The sequence below is a fragment of the Piliocolobus tephrosceles genome, chromosome 4 (assembly GCF_002776525.5).
Source record: "Piliocolobus tephrosceles isolate RC106 chromosome 4, ASM277652v3, whole genome shotgun sequence".
NCBI lineage: Eukaryota > Metazoa > Chordata > Mammalia > Primates > Cercopithecidae > Piliocolobus > Piliocolobus tephrosceles.
In genome coordinates this window covers 134,269,480-134,290,423 of record NC_045437.1, presented here as the reverse complement: position 1 = coordinate 134,290,423, position 20,944 = coordinate 134,269,480, and the positions used below count along the sequence as shown (strand labels likewise).

Sequence of the window (20,944 nt, the reverse complement as noted above, 5' to 3'; positions counted from 1 at the left end):
GTCCACCACCATGCCCAGCTAATTTTTGTGTTTTTAGTAGAAACAGAGTTTTACCATGTTGGCCAGGCTGGTCTCAAACTCCTGACCTCGAGCGATGCCCCTGCTTTGGCCTCTCAAAGTGCTGGGATTACAGGTATGAGCCACCGTGCCCGGCTGAGTACAAATATTTTTAACAGCTCCATCAGTAACTCTGATGTACATCCAGGGCTGAGAACCCTTAGTCAAAAAATCACTGCATTCAGCCAAGTTCTACCAGTATGTGTATGAAAACAAGAAATCACAAGCATGCTATCTATACCTCCATCCTCTTATAAACATTTATTGAACATGTCGTTTCCATTTTATAACTATGTTTATGTAATGACACCGTCGGTTGGGTTGAATGACAGAGAAAAGTCAACTGGTATAGTGGCAATATCACCAGCGTCTGCACACTTATTTGTTAAGAATTTCTCACTGTTTCTCTTGCTTATGAGAATTCCAGATTATTGTTCAAGACCTCACCCTGCCACAAATCCTTTAGCCCTGAACAAGCAGGTTAACTTCTCTAATCCTAATTTGGCTCATTCACAATTGGTTGATAAATATCAAAGGAAATTGCACACGTGATTCTAAGATTCTGTGATCGTTTTCTTATTTCACAGAATATGATTTGATGGAAAATAAAAATCTAATTTCTTTCAGGCTTATAAAGCACTCTTTTCACTTTTATTTGATCTTCATGTTTAAAAAGGCCAGTGATTGATGACTGTGCTGTGTTCCCGCCTCCTTATAACACATCCCTGATCTGCAGAGGAATTATCAGAAGCTGAGATTTAAAACTGAGATCCTCTTACACCACAAAGCTCACTGCCTGGCTGAGAACCCAGTGCTTTGGGAGCCTGAAGTGAAAATTTGCAAGTATACAAACAAGAACCTGCCCATGGTATTTAGCTTGAACCTTTATATACCCCCAGACAGTAGCAGAGCTAGTAGCAGATGGGAAATCATTCACTTGGTCAGCATTTATGCATTCTGTTTTCCATTCAATCATTCCACACACATATTCCAACATGTATTCATACTAGGTACCGATTTCGGCGCTAGGGTATGTGTTTCGAAAGAGACAGATGCCGTGTAGGCCTTCATGGAGCATTTTAGTTAACCATAAGGAAGAATTCACTCAGTTTTTCAAATGGAATTCCACTGATGCCTAACGGCCATGAGTTCTCTATGGGATTTTTAGATTTTATGTGTCCATTTTAATGATTATCTAAAAACCAAAAAATAATCCTATTCTGAACCATCTGGAAGATATCCTAATAACCAAGGATGTGATTTTAGCACCTGCATTTTGGTTTTCATTATGGCCACTTTGGCACCACATATTACTAATTTATTACTATTGGCTGAGAAGAAAATAAATGGAGTAGGTCTTATTTGTAGGGAATGCAGTGTGTTTACATGACAGCCAAATGTAGTAAAAATAAGGATTGTACCATTACCTGAATGGAGATAGGCAGTGGGTCATCACATGGCTTATGACAGAGTAGAGATGCTGTGCTCAGGAGACCTTGTGCCAGAGCCCTTGGTACCACATTCACGTGATTTAGTTTAAGACAAATCATCCTTTGTAGTACTTTGTTATTTTCCAGTTTGAGTGATAGGTACTTTCTAGCTTCATTTATATTTAATTTTAAAATTTGTTTTGGTTTTAGAATTGGATAGAAGTGATATGTTTATCTACATTTGTGTTGGCACTTAATTAGTAATTCTAGGATAAAGATAATTTGTGTCAACAGCAGGGACTTGGGAAACCTTCCTTATTCTAAAGGGCATCAACATATTACTTTATAATATATTGACAAATATTTTTCTAATTTCTCTCTCTCTACTTTGCTTAGCATTTAACTAGTTCATCCTCTCATTAGCCTATGAACTAATGTTCACATTTTACTTGACTTTGACTCTCCTTTATGCTTCTTAAATAAGTTGCCTGATAATGATTAGAATTGCCTACCTCAAAAAGACTAACTCAGGGGGTAGTTAGGTATTTACTAGACTATCACTTGTTGAAGATTCCCAAATCAAGTGGGATTCCAGCTGTGTGTCTGCAAGGACCCCTTTTAAATCTGAAATAGAGGAGCAGTCAAAGCTGCCACTGTTGCCACTGACTGGCAATACAGAATGATTGCGTTCGAAATTTCTTAACCCCCCAAATAAACTGCCTGAATAATATTTTTATATTACTAAGGTGGACTGCTGGGGTTACCTTATTTTCTTCAGTCATTCTAAATTTTTCCTTCAGTTTGGTAGGTCTTTGAGCATCTCCACCAGAAAGATGTTGGAATTCTGAGTCATTTGGAAAACGGCCTCCTAGGAGTCCCTTTCCGCCCAGTATGTGTGCGACTGTGGCTGTATCAGTGCACATCAGAAGTCATGGCTGTGTTAAATGAGAAGCCTCAAGCTAGCATCCAGAGAAGCCACTTTTGTCCAGAGGAAACAGATTTTTAGAGTTGTCGGAGGGTGTAAATGTAGACAGCAGCCAGCCATATCTCTTCATCAGTTGATTTTTTTTCCCTTTATTTTTTTTCTATTCTCTCAGTGGTTTAACGTGAGTGTTTCTCTCTCGCCTCATTTATTTCAGATGCCTCAGGAACAGTACACTCACCACCGGAGCACCATGCCCGGCTCCGAGGGGCCACAGGTGTACAAGGTGGGGATTTACGGCTGGCGGAAACGATGCCTGTATTTCTTTGTCCTGCTCCTCATGATTTTAATACTGGTGAACTTGGCCATGACCATCTGGATTCTCAAAGTCATGAACTTCACAATCGTAAGTAAAGCCATCTAGGTTTGTCTAGCTCTCTTTGGGGAGGGGAAGCTTGGGGCAAGATGATGAAGGAATGTGGAAAAGTGATGTTATTACAGTAGCACTCAAAAGATCTGTAACCTCGTGTTTTGGTGAAAGAACATTTCTGTTCAGATCAAATATGAGTATTGACTTCTGTCTAATCTCAATTCTTTAGGGGCTAGTAATCCAACTTAGAGATATTTCCCTCCTTCAGAATCTCCTGTGTGTTATCCCTCCCTTTTATTAACAGTTTCTGTAGCTTGTAGCTTTCAAGCACTTTGATTAAATAATAAAGAAATAGAGAATAAATTCGAAGTATTAAGTTTTCACCAATTGTAGTAATTATAAAAGGTTTTTTGAAGTAGATAGTTGAAACATTTGAGTAAAATTATACTGTGAGCATTATCTATCTAAAAATTTTAACTATTTATGCTTGATATTCCATCACTCTGGTTAGTTATGAATATCCTCAATTTTTTGGAGGATGATCCTCTTTGCTACTGGTCTGGGTAAGACAGAAATTAGAGGAATGTAGCTGTGGTTCTTTTTTTTTTAAGAATTGGGGTTTATGTGTCTTCAGTAAAACTCTTGCTATTGGTGTTTGGGGTCCCTGTACGGACTGGATATTTACTGTTGTAGTTCAAATGAAAAGAAAATCCTGGAAAAATGACTTTTGGAGTTATTTAGAGGTTTTATATCTAGAAATTCTGATCTATACTAGTAATGTAAGTAGTCTAACTCATTAATGAGGAAATACTGGGCAGCAGTTTGCTGTATTGAGCATAATTTCCTTTCTTGTTCTGATGTCAAAAGTAAGTAATATAGATTGACAATAAAAATAACTCCCAGGTCAGGCACATTGGCTCATGCCTAATTTCCAGCACTTTGGGAGACTGAATCAGGAGGATCACTTGAGGCCAGGAGTTCAAGATCAGTCTGGGAAACATAGCAAGATCTCATCATTGCAACCAAGCAACAAATAACAAACCAAAAAACAAACCACTTAACAAACAAATAGGAAAACCCTCTTGTTTGATAAATAAACATGACCTTTACAAAGTATCAGTAAAGTTTTCATGTGACAATCCCAAATATCATAGTGGATATTTGCATTTTCTAAATTAAAAATTCATTTTTATCCTTGACAACCTATGCATAGTCATACTTTCTTGCCTTTGCTCATACATTTTCTTCTGTTTAGAGTGCTTATCTCTGTCTTCCCTGTCTGGTAAAACTTGTCTTGATACTCCTGTGGTTCCATTTGTGTATCTCTTATTATAATTACCACTCCAGATAATAATTTTTACATGTATTTCCCAGACAAACTGAACTGTGAGAAAGGCAACGGCTGCGTCTTTTCTGTGTGTGGCTTTGTCCATCACTCATGCTAGGGTTTCTTGTTGCTTGACTTAATTAGGACTCTATAAACGAAGGCTACAGATACTGCTTCAGGCCTCAGAATGGCTCACTTTTTAGTATTTGTGGTAACAGTTAAGAAACTATAAAAACAAAAAAAAATTACTTTGATGTTACAAATTTCTATCTTGAGGGGAGAAAATAATTCAATTCTTTCTAAAAAAATTTTCTTTATGTATGTATGTATTTATGTATAGGCAGGGTCTCACTTTTTCACGGAGGCTGGAGGACAGTGGTACAATCATAACTCATTGCAGCCATGGACTCCTGGGCTCAACCAATCCTCCCATCTCAATCTCCCAAGTAGCTAGAACTACAGAGACACACCGTCATGCTTGACTAATTTTTAAATTGTTTGTAGAGATGGGTGTCTCACTATGTGGCCCAAGCTGGTCTCAAACTCCTGATCTCAAGCAGTTCTCCTACCTCAGCCTCCTACAGTGCTGGGATTAGAAGCATGAGACATCATGCCCAGCTAAGAGTTCAGTTCTTTTGAAAAATGCAGAAAATCTTCTATATTGCAGTAGTAACTTTGGAAGATTATATGGTCCGTTTCCATGGGGTTGTAGGCATCCAAGGTAATAGTTCTAGAGTATTAGAGCACATTAGCTTCTGTTTCTGAGTTAGATTCAATCAATACTTCTCAACTTGGACTTTACTTTTTTTTTTTTTTGAGATGGAGTCTCACTCTGTTGCCCAGGTTAGAGTGCAGTGGCGCGATCTCAGCTCGCTGCCAGCTCCGCCTCCCGGGTTCATGCCATTCTCCTGCCTCAGCCTCCTGAGTAGCTGGGACTACAGGCACCCGCCACCACGCCCAGCTAATTTTTTTTTTTGTATTTTTAGTAGACATGGGGTTTCACCATGTTAGCCAGGATGGTCTTGATTTCCTGACCTCGTGATCTGCCTACCTCGGCCTCCCAAAGTGCTGGGATTAGGACTTTACTTTCTTTAAAGACAAGCAGAATTCAGAGAAATGTTTAAGCAAGAGAGCAAGAAGTAATCAGATTTACATTCTAGAGAGCTTGCATTGGTGAGGAAGCAATAGAATGGGGAAAGTTTGTTAGAGCTGAGGGCTCTGGAGGATGCCCTGTGTCCATTCGGCCTTAAGTCCCAGTGACCACGATTGCCAACTGTCGATGTGCATGTTCTGCAATGTTCTTAATTTGTATTTCAAAAACTTGTAAATTAGGAAAACTTCTCTGTTGCAATATTAAGCAGGCGAATACTGAAGTTAGGACAGTAGCATGGACCTTGCATTTAAAGACATTTAAAAGATGGCATTGATATACCTTGACTTCTGGTTGGTTGTAGGGTTGAGGGATCAGAAGACGTTTTGGAAGATTTCTGGTTTTAGGATGGTGAGATGGGTGGGTGGTGGGGCCTAAAAAGCAAAATAGAATTTATTACTTTTCCATGGAACTTGGCTAGTACTCACGTATACCTTTACTCCCCTATTTGAAGCTTTTCTCTTAATCCCTTATTTTTGTGATTTTTTACCAAGGCTGTCACAAATTTAATTTGTAGAACTTGTAAGATTTAGGGGTAGAGGAAGTGGAAAATATGAACTGAAACTTTGATAACTGTGATATTATACAAATACAGCTTCTAGAGTGTGTTTTATCTGGAAAGCTTAATAGAAGCATATGTAAATGTATATTGAGCACCACTTATATGACATTAAGGTAATAATCTATATGAAATCGGCTCTTTCCTGTAGTTAACTAAATTGATTGCAAAAGTTGAGAGTCCTTAAAGCTTTACCAAACCAAGTACTTACTGAGGTAAGAATAATGCTGTCATTAGCCGTAATTGGTGCTTTATAGCCGTAATGCATTTGAGCAAATAGAACTGAAGTGTTAGAAAATTGGTCTTGCCCTGCAAGTTAAAAGCATTATTTTCTATCAATCACAGTATAAAGGATATTCTTTTAGAATTATAATTCTCTTGCACAAATAATAATTTACTGACAGTGGAGATCATGGGGAAAAATGAAGTATTAAGCAATGTTATATTGGAGAAATAGCGAAAAAAAAAATGAGATAGCAGTAAAGCAGTTTATGAAGAGATTTAAAAATTTGTGTAGGGGAAGTCCTAGCCAGAGCAATCAGGAAAGGGAAAGAAAGGGCATCCAAATTGGAAAAGAGGAAGTCAAACTGTCTCTGTTTGCTGATTACATGAGCATATACCTAGAAAACTCTAAAGACTCCTAGATCTGATAAACTAAATTCAGTAAAGTCTCAGGTTACAAAATCAGTGCATACAAATGAGCAGCACTGCTATATACCAACAATGGCCAAGCTGAGAATCAAATCAAGCACTCGATCTCTTTCATAATAGCTACAAAAAATTTTAAATACCTAGGAATATACTTAAGGAGGTTAAAAGATCTCTACAAGGAGAAATACAAAATGCTATTGAAAGAAATTGTGGAAAACACAAACAGATGGAATGGAAAACCATCCCATGCTCATGAATTGAATGACTCAGTATCATGAAAATGACCATAGTGCCCAAAGCAATCTACAGAGTCAATGTACTTCCTATCAGAATACCAACATCATTTGTCACAGAATTAGAAAAAACATTTCTAAAATTCATATGGAACCAAAAAGAGCCTAAATGGCCAAAGTGATTCTAAGCAAAAAGAACAAATCTGAAGGCGTCACATTACCGGATTTCAAATTATACTGCCAGGATATAGTAACCAAAACAGCATAATACTGGTATAAAAGTAGGCACATAGACCAATGGAACAGAAGAGAGAACCTAGAAATAAAGCCTAATATTTAAAATCAGCTGATCTTTTACAATGCATACAAAAACATAAATTGGAGAAAGGACACTCTCATAAGTGATGCTGGGAAAATTGGATAGCTACACGAAGAAGAATGAAACTGGATCCCTTTCTCTCACTGTATTGAAAAAAATTAACTCAAGATGGATGAAAGACTTAATTACCTGAAAAATTCTAGAACATAAAAATTCTAGAAAGAAAAACCTAGGAAAAGCACTTCTGGATATTGACCTAGGCAAAGAATTTATGACTAAGACCCCAAAAATAAATGGAACAAAAACAAAAATAAATAAATGGAGCCCAATTAAACTAAAAAGCTTCTGCACAGTAAAAGAAATAATGATCAGAATTGACAGATAACCTATGGAGTGCGAAAAAATATTTGCAAATTATGCATCTGACAAAATGACTAATACTCAGAATTGATAAGGAACTGTGAGCAAGAAAAAAAAACAGGTGATCTCATTAAAAAGTGGGCAAATGGCATGAATAGACATTTCTCAAAAGAATTGATATAAATGGCTGAGAAACGTATGAAAAAAGTGTACAACAGATCTATTCAGGCAAATGCAAATTAAAACCACAATGAGATACCACCTTACCCCAACCAGAATGGCTATTATTAAAAATAAAAAAAAAAAAAATAGATGTTGGCGTGGATGTGGTGAAGAAGAAATATTTATAGACTGTAGATGGGAATGTAAATTAGTACAATCTCTATAGAAAACAGTTTGGAGATTTTTCAAAGGCATAAAAGCAGACCTACCATTCGATCCAATAATCTCACTGTTGGGTCGCTACCCAAAGGAAAAAAGTCATTATATCAAAAAGACCTGCATATGTATATTTTTTGCAGCACATTTCACAACTGCAAAGATAAAGAACCAACCAAAGTCTCCATCAACAGACAAGTGGATAAGGAAAATACAATATATATCACCATCAGCCATAAAAAAGAATGAAATAATGGTTTTTACAGCAAGTTGTATGGAACCAGAGGCCATTTTTCTAAGTGACGTGACTCAGGAATCAAAAATCTGATACCACATGTTCTATTTGATAAGTGGGAGCTAAGCTATGGGTATGCACAGGCATAGAGAGTGGCATAATGGACATTGGAGACTCAGAAGAGGAGAGGGTGGGAGGGGGGTGATGAAGGATGAAAAACTACCTGTTGGGTAGAGTGTACACTACGCGGTGACAGGTGCACTAAAATTCCAGAGGTCACCACTATATTATTGATCCATGTAATCAAAAACCACTTGTACCTCTAAAGCTACTGAGGGAAACACACACACACACACACACACACGTAGGAAAGAGTGATTATTTTGTATGTTTGGGTTGTTCAACAATTTGAGATTTGGGAAAGCTCACACTGTAATCAAACCCCCTGTGTAATGACGAACTATAAGAATGATGTCATCTGTAAGTGTTTGTGAAAACTTGGTGATCTGTCCAAGACAGAAAATCTGGAATTCTACTTTTTTGTCAGTCTTGCATTCTGTACTGTCCCCAAGGATACATGCTGGAAGAGACTTTCCAGTACAGCAATCTGGACAAGTATCTTACCAAGTTTTCTTTGTCTCAGAGGTAAATCAGAAGAAAAGTTATTTTGCTTTCCTCTGCTCTTAGCGGAAGATTCCAGTATTCATTACTGGCAGGAGATTGAGACTACATATTTCATTTTCCCCATACATTGGAGAGTGTGTGTTTTACCTACACTGTAAACACCCACAAATAGACCTTAGTTTATCACACATTGTGCTTATACAAAGGAGTTAGTGTTTATTAAATGTCTCTTCTGTGCTACTCACTGTACATGACTCTTAAAATCTTTTAATTTTCATAACTCTACCAAGTTAATATTGTTATCCCCACTGGAAACCCAAGGCTCAGAGAAGTTGCGTGACTTGCTGAAAGACAGCTAGTAAGTGAAACGCTGGTGTTTGACTTCCTGTCTCAACCTTTCCACTACACTGTATCTCCTCCTCCAAACTGCAATAATGATCTGGCTCTTCAACAGAATCCTGAAGCTGGAAAAATAGCCTGTTATTTTTGCCTGCCCTGTGTCATAGGTCACTTTCATCTGAGGTACCCAGTGACGTTTTCTGTTTAGAGTAGTTCCCTGGTAGTTCTGAATGTCTGGTTTTTATCTAATTTCTCTTTGTTCTGTAGCTGAGGACCTTCTCCTTGCATTGTTTCCACCTTGTGTTTTGTCCATTTGTTGTGGTTAACATAAGCATTTAGTATAAACTTAATATCTACTCATAGATTGGTGAAGACCCAGTGAGTTAATTCATGTGAAGCATTTTTAGCAGAATCTGACACATAGGAAGACTCAGTATTGACAACAGAAAGTCATGAGAGACCCTTCAGGACAGAACAGTAGTTCAGGGCTCAAACTCTGGAGACAGACGTTCTAAGTACAAGTCTGGATTCTGCCTCTTACTCAGTGATTTTTGATATGTTTCTCAACCTCTCTGTGCTAATACCTACCTCATAGGATTGTTGCAAAGATTAGAGGAAGTGATAAATGCATTGTTTAGAGCTTGGCACATAGTAAGCACTTTATAGAAGTGTTTGCTATTGTCGTAGTCGTCGTCATCATCTTCATCATCACCATTTATTGCAGGCTTATTGTGTGCCAGGCACTATGCTGTTGCAGTTACAGTTTGCAAACATTATCTAACTTAATCATTATCCAGGTTGCTACTATTTGGATACCAACTTTACAAGGGAGAGAGTGGCTCAATAACTTGATCTGAGATCACACAGCTATAAAGCCTCAGAGTAGAGATTCAAACCCAAGCAGTCTGACTACGGATCCTGGTCTGTTAGCTAGTTTGTCATATTGTGGGGAATTGCACAATGCCCTGAGCATCAGAAACTGGATTCCCAGCCCTAACTGGCCATGAACTACATTGTCTTTCTCTTCTGGCACCCAGGATAGCACTAAATGCATTGGACTAGATGTCATCTCGGGTATCTTCCTGTTTGGACACTAATTTTTGTCATTTTGTATTTCCCTAGGCTGTGTGAAGTCTCATTCTAACAGAGAGCTGTAACTTTTGCTAGTGCATTCTACCAGCCCAATCAAAATAACCTGGCCTCAAAGACCTTCCAAAATACTCTAGTATTGATCATGTAGACAATCATTTAGCACAAGTGGTTATTAAGTGGCAAAACTACAAAAGGCTTAGGAGTCATCAATGAATGGCATGATATCTTATCCCGGTACCTGTAAAATTAGATGAAATAGGAACCTTAGGAGTTACCTCATCAGACATCCTTATTCTGCGGATGTTGGAACCACAGTGGATAGCAAAGTTTTCTGACCCAACTTGAGCACCCCAGCTACTCTGGAAACTTCTCTCAGTAGCAGGGATTATTCTCTATACATTGTTGTAGCCCTGCCCAGTGCCTGCTATTCAGTAGGCTTTCAACATGTGTTAATTGTAGATTGCCTTTTGCAGACCACACATATGAGATAATGGATGTCAAGTATCTGATCATGCTGGTCACATGGTGGGACCTCAATAAATGATAGCTACCTATACCTGTAGTTATATAGATCTCCTGATGTCTATTTTAGTTTCTATTCATTAATATTATAAAATCCAAACCATTGTCACTTGTGATCATGTAAGAAATGAATTTCTTTCATAAAACTCGTACAAGACTAACTTTATAATGTTTTCATATGATGCACATAAAAACCCTATGAGGTAAGTGCCGTTGTTACCCACACTTGACAGAGGAGGAAGCAGAGGCTCTGAGAAGTGCAGTAACTTGCCCAAGGTCACACAGTCAGTGAATGATGAAACTGGGGTGGGTTGCAGGGAGTCTGGCTCTAGAGTCACTGCTCTTCTTCAGTACACAATGCTGCCCATTTTTCAAGGGCTATTTTTCATGAAGACAAATTGAATTTGTTCAGTGGAATGTCTAAAACATGATTTATTTACCCTGAAGTAAGATAAAGATCCACTGAGGGTCAGAGGAAGGCATTCTAATGCTTGTAAATTGGACACATTGTAAAACAGTAAAAGCCAGAGAGAATGGCCAGCGTGTTCTGTAACTCAGGACGCTGACACATCATCTGTTTTGGGAAAGCTCATGGGACCGACCCAGTCTTACCCAAGTTAAGGTGAGTGAGGATGCCTATATAAAGTACATGGTAGACACTTAGAATATGTCTATTGAATAAATGAAAGGGAGAAAATTTTGAATAGGCAGTCACTTAAAATTAAAATGTATAAACATGGGTTAATAGAGCTTTATATGACTTCTAAAATGAAGTATTAGTTGATTTATTAAGGTAGACAGATCATAAATGAGATGAGTGCTTGAATTTGATTATGAAAAGTTTTTTTAATACAGACACTCCCTCTGTGTATCAACTACCTGCTACATTTTAATTACATGGGAAAGGAAGGGTAATGATGGAGTGTGAAATAGATTAAAGGCAGGAGACTTCATCCTAGTTAATATACAGATTTGCTCAGTAAATGAGTGAAAGTGATATTATTGGCTTTAGTTATACTTTTCATTTAACACTGTTAATATATTGTGAGTGTGAGTAGCATCCATTTCAGAGCAGTGCCAGCTTAGCTTGGGGACTTGGAAGTGCTTCCTATACTGAGAAAATCGTGCTTCCATCTCTCAGTGCTTCGACTCTGTGGTCACTTTTAATCCATTAGCTCAATCCATCCATATGAAAAATTGCCAAAATGTTGTTTTTTAAAAGCACCATAAAAATTGTAATGCAGAAAAACAAAAAACAAAAATTTATTTTTATTCCATGGTCAGTCCTAGGATATGGCTCTCCAGTGTCCTATTTGGTTTGAAACTTTCTGTGTTTTATACCTTTGTGAGAATGTAAAGCATCAAGGATGATTTGGGTATCATAATTACTGCAAATAACATGAATCAAAACTGCTATAAAGTTATACAATCTATTGGGCATATTTGCTTCAATTGAATCAGTATTTCTTAAGCACACAGTTGAGTATACTATGCTTTGTGTAGAAACTACAGATTATAATAAAACAATCCTATACTCTAAGTACTCATAATGTACTAGGGAAGAAAACACATATATACTTTTAATACTTTCTACAAATTACATATTCTAAAGAAGTATCAAAATTGTACAAATAATAAATTAGCTAAAGTTAGAGGACACTGAAAGACTTCTTGAGGTATGTCTTCAAGGATGAATAAGGCCTTTTGTATGGTGGTGAAATCAGAGAAAGCAGTGTGATTATAGTCTGGAAGCTGGTAAGTTAAAATTGATTGGGGAGCCTCAGGCATAATGGTTCTAGTATTGAGAGCTTAGGCCACTGGAGTGGAAAGAGGGGATGGGGAAAGATGAGAATAGGAGCTGACACGAGTAAAGTCAAACAGCCTGCAAATTATAGACTTTGGAGAGGTCAAACTGAAAAGCTTGAATTCCAATTATAAAGAAATTACTGTGTAACTTTATCCTATTATTTGGACAATATTCATGACCTTTTCCACTTACAAGAGTTTTCATACAACCAAAGTTATTTTTATGTCCTAGAATTGAGAGGAACAATGTTAGAAAATCTCCCAGGAAATATTGTTTGTCTCTGTATATCATACATAGCCATTCACACCTGGAAATTTTAGTTCTTACTGGTCATGTTGCTTTGACCTCTGAATAACTCTCAGAAATCTGAAGTTGTGGCCACATCGCAAGGATCTGTTCATGCTGACTGAGTTACTAAGCAATCATAAAGGAGAAGTAGCAAATCCCAAGAGCATACTGCCACTGAGAACTTGCAGGTCAGTCCTTCCATGGTAGACAGGGGTGGGGTTAGATGATTCAAACTATAGAAAGAACCAGTAAATATGAGGTGGTTTCCCATCAGTTGGTTTGCCTGAGAATCATTAGTTAGGATTTCTAGGCTCAGAGTTGTTTGTAAATAGTCTTTCTAGAATGGCATTGTCCACTAAGGATTTAAAATTAACATTAAAGACATCTATTTAGTCACACTAGCCACATCACAATGTTCAACAGCTACACATGGCTAGTAGCTGCCATCTTAGAGCAGATACAGATCATTTCTATCATCACAGGAAGTCCTTTGTTTGAAAACTGGTCCAAAATCTACTGTCCTACTTCTTAGATACATCTTGGATGGCACGGTAAGGCCTTTGAACCAAAAAGTTCTTTGTTCCTCACCATACAACAATTTTTGCCTTTCCTTCCTGTGCCCCAGGCACTTTCCAAGACCTAGAGCCATGGGATTAAGGTAGGAAAACAAACCAAAACCATTTTAATATAAAAAGGAGAAGAAATTTTCTCATAATCTAATTAACAGCCAATATAATGGCTATGTTTTTAAATCAGCTTTGTACCTTTTCGATGCATTCATTCTGTCTCCTTTCTTCCTTTCAATATTCTTAATTGGAAAGGTCATGAGACTGTGCTAGATTTTTCATCTTGCCTATGAGGAGCAAGGTGGACTTTTGTTGGGTGAAGAGCTGTGTTGAGGAAGGAGTTGCAGGGACTGTTTCTGAGCCATATTCTCCCAACTTGTAAAATATACAGTTGGATCAGATGATATATAAGGTCCAACACCCTTAAATAATTTTTGTTTTTCTGTGAGACAGTGTCTGACTATGTTGCCCAGGCTGGAGTGCAGTGGCGTGATCCTAGCTCACTCCAACCTCTGCCTCCCAGGTTCAAGCGATTGTTGTGCCTCAGCCTCCTGAGTAGCTGGGATTATAGGCGTGTGCCACCAAGCCTGGCTAATTTTTGTGTTTTTAATAGAGATGGGGTGTCGCCATGTTGGCCAGGCTGGTCTTGAATTCCTGACCTAAAGTGATTTGCCTGCCTTGGCCTCACATAATTTCTGTGTGTGATCACTGGGTCCTCCATATTCCCTGACTCAGATTGAGAAAGATGGACGTCTTTTTACTTCTAGAAGTGTGAGGGTGTGGTGTGTATGTTTGCTCACTCTGTATCTGCTTAGCCAAAGATCCAATATATTAAGTGCCAGGGAGTATATCTTATGTGCCTTTTTACATTTCTAATCTTCATTCACTTAATTATTTAATGAATAATTGGTCTGATTATCTATTGCTACACAACAAACTCCCCCAAAACTTAGTGGCTTAATACAACAGCAATACTTCATTTTGCTCATGATTCTGCAGCTTGGGCAGAGCTCAGGGGAGATGGCTTGTCTCTTTTCCCTGATGTCTAGCACCTTGACTGGGAGACTCAAAGGCTTGGGGTATCTCAACAGCTGGCACTGGAATCATCTCCAGGTGTGTTTACTTACATGTGTGGGTGGTTGATGCTAACTGTCAGCTGGGACCTCAGCTGGCCAGAACACCTACACACAGCTCTTTCCTATGGGCTAACTTGGGCTTGCCCTTAACATGGTAGCCAAACTCTAGAATATGTGTTCCATTTAAAGAAGATGGAAGTGCATAGCATTGTTATAACCCAGACTCAGAAGTCAGATAGCATCACTTCCACTCTACTCTGTTGTAGGCAGACACAAAGTCCTGCCTAGATTCAAGCAGTGGGCACATGAGCTCCTCTTCTTCATGGGGGAATTGCAAAGTTCTAGAGGAGTATGTGGAATGGGAGATTGTAGTGGATTGAATAGTGGCCCTCCCACATTATGTGCTCCTAATCCTCGGTACCTGTGAATGTTACCTTATTTGGAAAAAGGGTTTCATCTAAATTAAGGATCATGAGATGAGGAGATAATTCCTGGGTTACCCAGGTGAGCCTTCAATTCAATGACAAGTATCCTTATAATGATGAGGCAGAGGAAAATTTGACACAGAAGAGGAGGAGGCAATATTATCAGAGAAGCAGAGGTTGGCGTGATGGGGCCACCAATTAAGGAATGTTGATAGCCACTAGAACTGAGAAGAGACAAGGGATAAATTTTCATTAAGAGCCTCCAGAGTGCTTGGAATTCTGGCTTCTAGAACTTTGAGAAAATTTATATTGTTTTAAGCTGAGAGTTTTATGGTAATTTGTCATGGTAGCCACAGGAAACTGATACCGAGATACTGATATGGCTCTTTTAGGAAAAGTACAATCTGGTGCAACAGTACCACCACCATCAACGCTATTAAGCATGCAAACACCACACCTTGCAGTGAACATTGTTTGGACAATGTCAAGTGCCTGGCTTTGTAATCTCTTATTCCTCACAATGACCCTGTGAAGGGGACTATTATCTCCTCTTTCTATGTAAAGAAACTGAAGCACAGAAGGCTTAATTCACCTGTCCAACCTTTTTATCTAGTGGGCAGCCAGGTCAGTATATAGACCAAGATATGTTTAACTTCCAAGCTTATGCTTTTAACTTTCTCTGAAAACATTTACTGTTAAAAAGGTAAATGAATGTCTCATAAACAGTAATGAATTTACTTGCATAATGTTCAGTGGCAATGATGGTCATTGTAGAGCTAGGACGAATGAGGAATGGACATTTTAAAACAACTTCATCAAGCCTGTAATCCCAGCACTTTGGGAGGCCGAGACGGGCGGATCACGAGGTCAGGAGATCGAGACCATCCTGGCTAACATGGTGAAACCCCGTCTCTACTAAAAATACAAAAACTAGCTGGGCGAGGTGGCGGGCGCCTGTAGTCTCAGCTACTCGGGAGGCTGAGGCAGGAGAATGGCGTAAACCCGGGAGGCGGAGCTTGCAGTGAGCTGAGATCCAGCCACTGCACTCCAGTCCGGGCGACAGAGCAAGACTCCGCCTCAAAAAAAAAAAAAAAACAACTTCAGTATTGGCTCAGCCATTGATGACTCAAGAGGTTTTATCCTCATGAGTAATTGTAAGGGGTCATACTAATGACATAGCTCATGCCTATGTTAGAAGAATCAAAATTTTGTTGCTTTTGAGTTACCTTTGTGCTTCACTTATATGTATTTCACAGTTACATGTAAACTGCTTGTTGCTCTGGTAAATAAAGTTAAAGAACAGGAAAACAGTTCTCAGTAGGAGGGCAGCCTTTCCATTTATCGGAGAATCCTCACTGAATGCTTGTGTAGATAAAAATTACACATTTTGACCGGCTTTTAATTACCAGCCAGCTTTATTAAGTGGAGTACTTCCTAGGTCTCATGCCTAACATGTACTATGGTCAACCCCCCAACTTTAGAATAAATAAGAATGAGCAACGGATGGCAGAACTCAGCAACATTGACTTTCTGCAGAATCAGGCAAGTCACTGAGCCAATGTCCATGAGGTATAGGGTTAAAGACTCAGTACATTCTGGTCCCTTAGCTAATCATTCAGTTTGGGTTGGTCAATGTCTAGGAGTTTTGACCATTATTATATGGGGCTGTCATCTGCCATGTTAGGTAACCATGTTTTCTCTCTTTCTCTCATAATCTCTTAATTACATGATAAAATAGGAAGTATTGTCCCTAAAACCCAAAGATAGAGGAAAATTATCATTTGTGTCACTCAGTCACTCACTGGGTTAAATCAGCTTTGTGCCATACATAGTTGCTTGCCATTTAATAAATGAATGCTTTATAGTTCACATAAGCAATTTCAGGTAGTCTGAACTGAAACCTACATTGCAATTCTTGGCAGGGAGGAGAGAGCAGAAATAATTTGTGTCTTGTTCATTCACCAGTGGAAAGCCTTGTGCTTCTGACTTATTTCCTAGTCTCAATTAAGTGAATGGTTTCTATTGGAAATCGTCACCTCTTCAAGTCAATTATTACCATAATTATGATGTATTGACAGCCTTGTGAATGAGAAACAGTAGTTTTATTCAACACATAATTGTTGAGTTCCTACAGTGGGCCAAGGACTATACTAAGTGCTTGAGATATGAGAGTGAAGAAGAGCAAATGCCGTTCCTCCCTCATGGAGCTATCTGTCTAATGGAGGAGGGATTGGAATTACTAACACAATCAAATAAATGTAAAAGAACAGTCAGGATAAGTGGATGGTGTAAAGAAGGCAGGAAGAGGTGATTTGGCATAATTGAAGAGGGGCTTTCAAGTCAAGATGATTGCACAGATGTTAAAAATGGAAAGTGAACAAAGGAAGCCAAAGTAAAACGAAGAAATGGCCATCTAGTAATGTTGTATATGTATCTGCAGAAAATCTGGTGTTTCCTCTGGGAGAGGAGTTGACTGGTGCTGGTGGTGGGTGGGGAGACAGGTGGGAGAGGGGTGGAAGGCAACTTTTCCGTGCTACCTTATGCTGTTGAACATTTGGTGAGGAGAATGCACTTATGTAACACTTGTGGGCTTCAAGAAAAATTTAAAATAAGAAGCTAACAGGGAAGAGAAAAGAATCATAAATAGAAGTAGGGACAAGTCATGGCAGTTGCTTTCTTAAGGACTATTTGGCTACCTTGTTGGTATAATTGGGGACCTCACTTGTGAGGATAGAATCAGACTATAATTACCCATACTGAATACAAATACTTTATGCGTTATTGAAAGGAAACTGGTTTATAACAAGTCTTTTGCTTTCTTCTTTGGAGCTGGTTTATAACAACTCTTTTGCTATCTTCATTGGTTCAAAACAGTATCTGGCCACTTACAGGTACATCAACATTGACCTCAGGATTCACAGGTTGATTATTGTCATTAATTAATAGGATAACATGAATTAAGGGTTTATTCTGTGCCAGGTATGATACTGAACATGTAACATAGGACATATTATCTCATCTCTGTAACAGTCCTAGAAGATGAGTCCTATAATTACCCCCTTTTCCCAGCGATGAGGAAATTAAGGCTTAGAGAAGAGATCAAGTCACTTTCCTAAGATTGCAGTAACTCACAGAGCTGGGATATAAAGCCAGCCTAGACCCAGAATTCCTAACAGCTGTTGCACACATCCTCCCTGATGCTCGGCAGTCTGAGAAGATACTGTCTTCATTCCTCAGAGCTCTTAGTTTCTACGCTTATGGTGTTATTAAGATGAGTCAGCATCAGGGCACATGAAGAATGCTGATGGTCTCCAGTATCCCTAAGATGCACTCATTTCTGGAACTTTCTTAATGCACACATATGAAGATGAATACTTATTCACAGCTGGTGCTATACCTCCTATACAGCTTACTGAGAAATTGTTTTCTCTTTGTGTTTTCTAATGGACCTTATTGATTCTTTTCTGTCATATTGTACGAATCACCTATCGAACTTAGAAAGGTTAAGAGGCCTCACAACTGGTAGACTTAATTACGCTGGAGCAAATCCTCTCAGTTCAGACTTCTCAAATTCTTGGTTCATTTTCCATTTGACTCTCATTGTCCAGGGTTGCCCTGATTCCACAGTGCAAAGTGACAGTGACAGGAGGCAGCCAAATGTCCAGGCAGATGGGGGTGGGTCCCCAGTGAAACCCCACCTCCAAGCTGAAGACAGTTTAAAGCCTGAAAGTGAAGCTACAACTCAAATTCTCAGATCAAATTGAGAACTTGTCTTCCCTTTTGATGTATTTTCCTCTGATTGATCCCTACCCTTCACCTATTTTACATACAACTACCCTTTCCTAATTGTTTTTTCTTTGTTTGTTTGTTTGTTTGTTTTTTGACAAAGTCTTGCTCTTGTCACCCAGGCTGGAGTGCAATCATGCGATCTTGGCTCACTGCAACCTCTGCCTCCATGGTTCAAGTAGTTTTCCTGCCTCAGCCTCCCAAGTAGCTGGGATTACAGATACCTGCCACCATGCCTGGCTAATTTTTGTATTTTTAGTAGAGACGGGGTTTCACCATGTTGGCCAGGCTGGTCTCAAACTCCTGACCTCAAGCAATCTGCCTGCCTTGGCCTCCCAAAGTGCTGGAATTACAGACCTAATTGGTTTTTTATCCTGTTGTGTCCACTTTTGAGTGCTGTCTTCACTTTAGCCTTTATTGCATACTCACAACCCAATAAGCACACACTTCCCATCCAGTGCCTATAAACATTCCAGACTCAGTCGGTAGAGGGAGAGATGGCCAGACTTTGAGGAGGTGACTGGACTTTGGAGAAGAAATAGCCAGACTGAGAAAGAGACAGCCTGACTTTGGGGGAAGACGACTCACCCTTCCCATCCCTTCTCCAGCTCCCCTTTCTGCTGAGAGACATTTTCATCACTTAATGCAAATCTCAGCCTTCACCATCCTTCAGTTGTCTGCATGACCTCATTCTACTTGGATGCCAGACAAGGGCTTGGGGCCCACCAAGAGTGGGTACCCAGAAAGGTGGTCACACTGGCCCTTTGATCTCACCAATAGAGGGCAGCTGCCCCATGTGATGAGGCAAGGGGCCAATTGAGCTGCTAACACACTGCCATCCACAGATGGCGAACCAAAAGAGCACTGTAATGCTTCGGGATCATGGGCACCATAACCTGGGTGCTGCTGCAGGCCCCACATGGAGCTTGCTCCTGCTGGTGCCTGGAGTGCCCAACAAGATCCTGTACTTGCTTGTTCATGTACTCCCTCCTGCAAGGGGTTGAGCATGGCAGGCAGGCCAAGTAAATAGGGCACCCCTGTTGCAAGTTCAGCAAAGGGGCCAAGAGAAATCCTGCATCAAAAGGATGCTTAAGAAAAATCCTGATGTGCCAGACAAATGTGATTTTAGGAGAGAAGCAGTGCAATTTACCAGGTTTTGAAGAAGACAGACCTGGAAGCCTCTGCTCTGTTACTGATGACCTAGATAATATTGGCAAAGTACCTAACCTTCTCTGAGCCTTCCTTTACTCATTTGTGCAAGCGAGATTAACAATACTTGTGTTGAAGAGTTGCGATAAAGATTAGAGATAACCAGAAAGTAAAGTATGGTAGACACCCAGTGCTAGCTGTTATCCCTGTCAACTTAAAACATTTGGAGAATTGTCTTACAAAGAGGAAAATAAGATTCAGTTGCTAAAATTCAGCACACAGTCATAAGCTCATGTTTAAAGGAATGACTAATAGAGTCTTAAAAGCATATGTAACTTGGGTGTTGCTGAAAATCATCATTCCTGTAAGAAATATAGTGACTCAAATATTTTATATGTACACATTATTGCTGATTCAACTTAAAATAGGACTCTGTGAAACACAGTAAACTATAGCTATTCTGGTGGAAGAGCTGGCCTATAAAGAAGTAAACTAAAATAATTATTGGTTGTGATGTGTCCTCTGAAGTCTACAGAGAGAGATGATAATGTGAAATTGCACCTGGATTACTTTGGACATGGATCAGCATTTGCCTCTCTGGAAAGGCAAATTTTAGTAGAAGCCTAAAGGAATGATAATGAGACAGTCATGGGAAGAGCTGGGCAAGATTTTAAGCAGAAGGAGAAGCAAGTTTAAAAGCCCTGATAGAGGGCTTGGAGTAGGCAGTCTGTGTAGTGGCAAGAAAAGGGAGTTGCCATTCAGATAGTCTCCACTGTAGGAACACACACCCTAAGTAGGAGCCAATTGAGGAAGCAACACACATGTACTTGAGTCTCCACACTGCACTATGTCATTCATGAGAGGCATTCTGACCTTTATTGACTTATTTCTGATTTGTATGGTGTGATGTTTACATCAAGTGGTTCAACATCCCTGCCTTCATGGAAACCCTCTTTAAGGCCATTATTCCAATTTGTCAATAAAGATTGAGTGTTCAAATGGTTTAGAAATAGCATTTGAGGCTGGGCACAGTGACTCATGCCTGTAATGCCAACATTTTGGGAGGCCCAGGTGGGCAGATCATGAGGTCAAGAGATTGAAACCATCCTGGCCAACATGGTGAAACCCCATCTCTATTAAAAATACAAAAATTAGCTGGGAGTAGTGGCGTGCATCTGTAGTCCCAGCTACTCAAGAGGCTGAGGCAGAAGAATCACTTGAACCCGGGAGGCAGAGGTTGCAGTGAGCCGAGATCGAGCCACTGCATTCCAGTCTGGTG

General features: G+C 39.3%; 1 protein-coding gene across 3 annotated transcripts in view; it reads left to right on the top strand.

The window, feature by feature from the left end:
- Positions 1-20,944, top strand: part of SGCD (sarcoglycan delta) — a 1,049,480-nt gene that overhangs the window by 627,623 nt on the left and 400,913 nt on the right. For all 3 annotated transcript variants that reach the window (XM_023218788.1, XM_023218786.2, XM_023218787.1), the window contains one exon: positions 2,627-2,815. In XM_023218788.1, coding sequence (XP_023074556.1) covers positions 2,627-2,815 — 189 coding nt within the window. The remainder of the gene's footprint in view (positions 1-2,626; positions 2,816-20,944) is intronic.